Below are 7,140 nucleotides of genomic sequence, written 5' to 3'. Positions count from 1 at the left end.
CTCAGTGTCCCAAGTTAGCAAAGTGCTCCCCCATTTTCTAGGTCTTCCTCACAGTGAACTTGTTCCCATCAATAAATTTTCTACACCCTTTCTTCCCGCCCCACCCCCAAAAACTTCCTGGCTGCCTTAGAGTAACCTCTTTTTTAAAAAAAAAAAAAAAAAAAAGATGGCTGGAACTGTTTTCATCCTCCAATTTTATCACTTAATTCTTTCCAATTATCGCTTTTCAACTAGAATATTGTACTTGGTAATTCTCTCAGGCCATCTGAAATCTGTACATGACAGCAATCATACTATTCAAAACATTCTCTTGCACATGTCACCATGAGGAAAACTACCCACCCTGAGTATAGCTATTAATGTCAAACAGATTGTCATCTGAAAAAAAAAAAGCATCAAAATCAGCTTCGGACAAAGTACTCCTCTACTGAAAAACACCAGTGTTTTATGTGCAAACGTCTTCAATGTCTGACTGAAATTTTTAAAGAATGAGTTAGGCAGGAATCTGTCCCTGTTCTCTGTCATCCTGGGCAAGGTACAGAGGATAGTTCACAACTAAAGGTTTCTCCTCGGAGCAGACTATGGTCTGGGGTTGGGTTTTTTTTTTTTTTTTTTTTTTTTTTTTTTTTTTTTTTTTTTTTTTTTGTTTTTTTTTTTTTTTTTTTTTTTTTTTTTTTTTTTTTTTTTTTTTTTTGGTTTTTTGTTTGTTTGTTTGTTTTGTGTTTTTTTTTTTTTTTTAAGCAAAGATGCGTTTGTCCCAGTTTCTAGTAAACATTGTAAAAGAAACGTTTGGCTCCTAGCTCGGGTCGAGGGCTCTATTTAGCCTATCACAGCACAGACCTGCTGTAAACGCTTGCCATACCCCAGCTTCCGGCAACGGAGAGAAAACCGTACCTCGAAAGCAACGTGCGTTGCAAGCGGCGCGAACTTAAGCCCCCCTTGCCTGCCTCCCAAGACTGGCACCAAGGGCCTTCGGAATGTATCTCACCTCCTAAAACTCAGACTAAGTTGCCTCTCTCCCCCGCCCCGTGTGTGCCATCCCTGTGCGTCTCTCGGGGCTCACTCGCGTCACCACCCCCAGAGCGCACCTGCACACCTCCGAGCGCCCCGCTCTGTGAAGTCGTGCCGCCCCGCTCCCAGCCAAGCCCGCACCTACGACTGCTCCCCAACTCCCTCTGCTGCAAACTGTCCTCAAATTAATCACCCGCCCCAGCCGCCCTCTCCAAACCCCGCGTCCCTGTCCCTTCCCTTGACGATTTCGTCCCCCACCCCACCGCCAAACACCTGTACACCCACCCCGTTCGGCTGCCAGACATCAGGTGCCCACGCTGCGCCCAGCCCCGCGAGCTTTCTGCCCACTGCCGTTCCCCCACCCCACACCCCACACCCCTGGCTTCCCAGACGGCCACCCGGCCCGGAGTACCTCCTGTCGCCGGTTGTCACCCGCAGACCGCCCCCACCGCCACCCCTGCCAGCACGGGGAGGAGACGCCCACGGTACCTGCCGCGAGCTCGGCGGACAGGGCCACCAGCAGGAGGGCCAGGCTCGGTGCGGAGCCTCGCGCTGGGGTCATGGCCACCGGGTGGCCGTGCGGGGCTGCGGGGGCCCCAGAGCGCAGCCGGGCGGCGCGGGCCGCTTTGAAGTTCCCGGGGCGCGGGTGGGGAGCGCAGCCGCGACACCCTTCGGAAGTGCGCGGTTGGCTCGAGCGGCAGCGGGCGCTCCCCTCTGCCGCCTCCCCCATCCCACGCCCCCCGCCGGCGGCGGCGCGCCGCTCCTGCCACTGGCCCCCGCGGGCTGCCTCGGGGGACAGGGCCCGCCCCGGCCGCGCCTCCACGGGCACCGCCGCCAGCCACCCGCCCGAGGGCGGGGCGGGAGACCGAGGGCGGAGGGGTGGCGGGGAGGTGACACCTCTTGTGGGCGAGGAGGAGCAGGCCGCACCAGGTCCCCGAGATTAGCTTCTCCTTGTGGGGGTGGGAGGGGGGGTAGGAGAGCAAAGCCCGGCTGAGACTTTGGAGACACGTAGGACGGCGGCAGCTGCTTTCTCTACAGTCTCCTGCAGAAGATCCAGGTTTCTAGATCTCTGCACGTTCATTTATACGTCCGATGCCCTGAAGCGTAACTAACGTAGCCTGGGCCACCGGAAGGCAACCTGCTGTTCCTTTAGCTTGTCCCACCGCCTCATGACAGCTCTTGGGTCTGTGAAAGCGCGCCCTCTCTGTGGCTCCCTGGAAGTGACCCTGGAAGTGACCCATGGCACCCTTGCCCTCGGACCTAGAGCTCTGCTTTACCAAACTCCATTCATCCATGTCTTCATCGGAAGACTTCCTGTGCCCTAAAAACCACGGCGCAAAGTGATGTGCCATCTGTAATGAGTAATGGAAGTTAAGGGACAGAGCATTGTTTAACTCTCCACCACCACCACCACCATCACCATCATCACAACCAGCAGCAGCACACACACCATGAGCCCTCCTGCAAAGGGGAGCCCCCCCCCCCCCGCACATGCCGACAGGTGGCTGCACTTCCGGTCTTGACTGGGATCCAAAAAGTAAGGGCAGCCATCGCCAACTAAATAGAAACAAAGGTAAACTCGATTTACCCGTGCAGCCTGGAAAAAAAAAAAAAAAAAAAAAAAGTGAATGGTATTATTTTCATCTGACTAACTCACAAAACCCAAGATTACGACGCCGGTGCTATCACTGCTGTTGGAAGGCTCCCTGAAAGTGATTGAGTCATATAAATTAATTGCTCTAGAGTAAGCGATACTTCTTCACCTATCTCAACACTACAGAACAAACCTTCTTTCTGAAGCCTAGGAAACCCCTGTGATAAGATGCCTTCACTGTCAAAAGATGATGGCACCGTGGGAGTCGTGATGGACTTTGAAGCACGAGAGTAGCAGTTCTGGGGAACTTTCGTACCACCACGGAGGAGGAATCAAAACATCCCGGAGTATAAAAAGACTCCGTCCTCGTTTCATCCTAGATCCAAACAAACAGTTTTTAAAAATTGGAGATGTGGTGCACATTTGAGCCCTTCCAGACACCCACAAGCAGACACTTTTTAAAATAGGCAAGAAAATGCCAGGGCACAATATATTTTGGCTTGGTCTTGGCCCACCACAGCTGGGTTCTGAGACTGGAGGTTGAGCCGAGCTGAGTGCTTTAGAACTGACCAGATCAAAAAGACCTTGTGAAGATGCTGGGGCAGCTCAGGTACCAAGCGGAAGTCAGACATTTATTCCTAAACATTTGCCTTTAATACAGAAAACTGTACTCTGCAGGTTGGAATGCTCTTGTTTTCTACAAAAGCAAGGTGTTCCTGGCAAGAGGTCTGATGCTGAGTAACTTCAACGCTCCAAAACGAACTCAGCAGTTTTCTCTCAGGCTGATGGGCCACTGTCAATATGGGCTCTACAAACAGCAGGTGGGCATTGAGCTTGCAAAGCTTCCAGAGCAAATCGACATGTGCTGGAAGTACAAAATCCACGCCATGTTGCAAAGACCCAGTGCAAAAGGTGACAACATAAGACACATTATAAACAGATAAAGCTTACCTTGTCAGTACTGTAACATCTTGAGCAATTGGAATAAATAAATCAGAATTTGTGCGGCAGTGATCTCATAGAATTATGAGAGAAGTAAATAAAAACCTCCTGTTTCCAAGTGACATCATATCCATCAGAAAATTGTAGCACAGCACAGAATATGTACTTTTAAAATGTTTTGTTGTATGCGTTTATTCGTTGGGAGGTATGGGCTGTGTGAGTGTGTGTGTGTGTGTGTGTATGTGTGTGTGTGTGTGTGTGTGTGTGTGTGTGTGTGTGTGATCCAGAGCATGCCGGCTGGGATGCCAGTCTGTCGTTCTCCCCCACCCCCCGTAGTCCTCAGCAATTTAACTTAGGCCTTCCGTCAGGCTTGCAGTAAATGCTGCCTCTCCAGCCCCAAGACTCTTCCTGTTGATGTGGTGCTAGGTTTTTAAATATAAAAACCTACTGTATTGTGAGTCCCATACAGTTGTGCACAGCCTATGGTACTTGACAGCAATAAAGCTGCTCCTGGTTTAGATATTTACTATATTATAGTTTTATTTTCAAAGTGCAATTCATCCATGTCAGTATATTTACATCCACCTGAAGTCAGCTGCCCCTGGCAGACGCCTGGACACGGCTCCAGAAGAAGCCATTGTTAGACCAGGGGATGGTAGCTCCGTGAGCGCACTAACCATGAAGACCTGTCCCAGAAACTGATTAGTCCAAGGTGGAGGTGAGCAGTGATAATGACAACCTTGACACCCCTGTAGGCTTTGTAGCTTAGTTTTAACAGTAACGAAAAGTTTAAAAAGTAAAAGGGAGCCAGTACAATGGTTCTGCAGGTGAACGCACTTGCTGCCAAACCTAACAGCCTGTATTTGATCCCCAAAATACACATGATGGAAGAAGAGAATCAACTCCCAAAATTTGTCCTCTGACCTCCACATACATTCCTTTACCCTCCATGGACAGATGGATGAATGTATGGATAAATGGATGGATGGATGGATGGATGGATGGATGGATGGATGGATGGATGGTTGGATGGATGGATGGATAGATGAATGAATGGATGGACGGACAGACTGATAGACAGATGTATGTAATAAAATATTTATGGAAAATGAAATTTTAAGTAAATGAAAGCTTACAGAATAGAGATGTAAAGAAAGAGCGGTAACATCTGTATTTTAAGCTAAATGATATTACAAACAAGTCAACAAGTTTCCCACAAAATAAGCTTATTAAGGTTATTGTAAACTGGGCTAAATTTATTATTGAAGGAAGAACGGTATATGTTGTAGATGCATTTATACATAAATGTGTGTGTGTGTATACATGTATATAACGAATTTAGTGTACCCTATATGTAAGGTGTTACACAGTGAGATTTGAAGCTTCTGGTTCACTCACTACTCATTCATAAGTAGCATGGAGGAACCCCCAGTCCTTTGCCTGGAGCAAATTCTCTTCTTGGTGAGTGCCCCATGCACTTTATCATGCTGTATTGAATGGTGTCTTCCTAAGTTTGGATATAGTTAGACACAAAAGCACTTACCATTCTAACACAGTTGTCTAGAGATTCAATTCAGAAGCATGCTGTACAGATTTGTAGCATAGGAGCAAAGGTGACACCCTATAATATAGGTGTGTGGAGGGGCCACACTAAGCTCAAATAACTGTCTATGATGGTTCCATACCGAAGAAATTGCCCAATGACTCATTCCTTCCTGAGGCTATTACTATCTCTTATTAAAATTAATGCCCCTTATCTCTTTTACTTTTTAATATGTGGTGTGTTTTGCCTAAGTGTTCCCTTCAGGTTCACGTGGTAAAGGCGTGGCTGTTATCTGTGCTGCTGTTGGCTTCTGGGAGTGACTATTAAAAAGCAGAGCCTCCTACGGAGTCTAAAGGTCTTTAGGTTGTGGGGACATAGCCTCGAGAGAGATAGCGTGACCCAAAGCTGTTCTCTTCCTCTCTCTTTCACCTCCCATTATGAGGTAAGAAGTTTTACTCTGCTACTTCCTCCCGTCTTAACATGTTAGCACAGGTCTAAAGCAACAGGGCCAGCAGATAGTATCCTGAAACCTCGAAACACGTCTATTAAAATAGAATTTACCAGGGCCGAGGAGAAACTCCATCCCTAGATTGCCTGCCAGGTAACCACTAGGATGTGTTTCAGATCCCAGGCACCCACATAAGTCACATGTCTGTAACCCCAGGGCTTTGAAGGTGGACATGAGTAGACAGCAGAATCTTACTGGTTCACAAAGATAGCTGAATTTTTGTGCTCTGGGTTCACTGAAAGACTCTGTCTTTTAAAAAGAAGGCGACAAACAATAAATGAAGCACTCAGTGTTGACCTATGCCTACACACACACACACACACACACACACACACACACACACACACACCAGGCTTCTCTTTAGAATTTGATGATCTCAGGTTTTACTGTATTTGATAGAAAGTGACTGTGTGTGTGTGTGTGTGTGTGTGCGCGCGCATGTGTGTGTGCCTATAGCTTGTATGTCTGCTTGCAGAGACCAGAGAACACTGGATGTGATTTTCTATAACTTAACACCTTTTTCTCTGACACAATGTCTCTTCCTGAATTGGGAGCTTGCCCTCCCGCCATCCATACCCCCCCCCCCCCCCCCCGCAATTGGACTGACTGCTCTCCAGCGCACCCAGCAATCTTCCTGTCTCTTCCCCCACTCAGTGCTGGACTTACAGGCACATGAAGCCACACCGTCCTTCTTTAACCGGGTGCTTGGAGACATAAACTCAAGCCCTCATGATTGCAAAGCAAGCATTGCTACCTGCTAAGCAATCTCCCTAGCCCTTAAAGTGACTTGATATAATGTGCCTATGAGAAAATTTCATATCACATTCAAGGCGCACAATCTACCTTCTCTGAACACTATTGGCTGGAGTTGCTCATCTTGTCTTAAGAACAGTATTTTTAAACACTAGAGCTAAAAGAACGGGAAGTATCCTTCCAATCACCAAATGAAGAAGTTTGATCTTTAAATTTCTGTGTGCCATGTTTTGTGATACAACCTACGGCTAGTGTGTCAAAAAATGTAAGCTCTTGGGCTGGAAGCATGGCTCCACAGTTAAGAACAAAGAGTGACCTTTTAAAGGACCTAAGTTTCATTCCCAGCACCTGCAATGGACAGCTCACAACCACCACCTGTAACTCCAGCCCCAAGGGATCTGACACTAGTTTTTTGTACACAGTGGGAACCTGGACTCACATGAACACACACACACACACACACACACACACACACACAAATACCTTTATGGAAAAATTCAGTCTTAGTCTTTTAAAATTAACTTTCATTATGAGACAGTACCTCACTGATTAACTAAGGGTAGCCTGAATTGGTTCTCCTGCCTTCATCTCCTAGGTGCTGGAATCATAGGCAGATGCCACCACGCACAGCTTAAATGAACCGTGAATGCTAAAACGATCTTCATAGCATGTGAACTGTCCCTCTAATTTAATAGAAATGATGGAAATCCATAATTATGTGATAAACACATCTTTCATATTTTTGTATATTACCGAAAATATTATTTCACATGCAAGACTTTTTACATT

The 7,140-nt window shown here is 47.2% G+C and overlaps 1 protein-coding gene across 1 annotated transcript in view; it reads right to left on the bottom strand.

The window, feature by feature from the left end:
* The window catches only part of Acvr1c (activin A receptor type 1C), an 82,538-nt gene extending 80,920 nt beyond the window's left edge, over positions 1-1,618 (bottom strand). The window contains exon 1 of the mRNA XM_055600486.1: positions 1,501-1,618. Within this exon, the coding sequence (XP_055456461.1) occupies positions 1,501-1,573 (73 nt within the window). The 5' untranslated portion in view covers positions 1,574-1,618. The remainder of the gene's footprint in view (positions 1-1,500) is intronic.
* Positions 1,619-7,140: the final 5,522 nt, after the last annotated feature.

This window comes from Psammomys obesus, unplaced genomic scaffold (assembly GCF_907164565.1).
Source record: "Psammomys obesus unplaced genomic scaffold, mPsaObe1.curated_primary_1811, whole genome shotgun sequence".
NCBI classification, from domain to species: domain Eukaryota; kingdom Metazoa; phylum Chordata; class Mammalia; order Rodentia; family Muridae; genus Psammomys; species Psammomys obesus.
The sequence above is the reverse complement of the archived record's forward strand: the minus strand, read 5'-3'. Positions and strand labels throughout refer to the sequence as shown.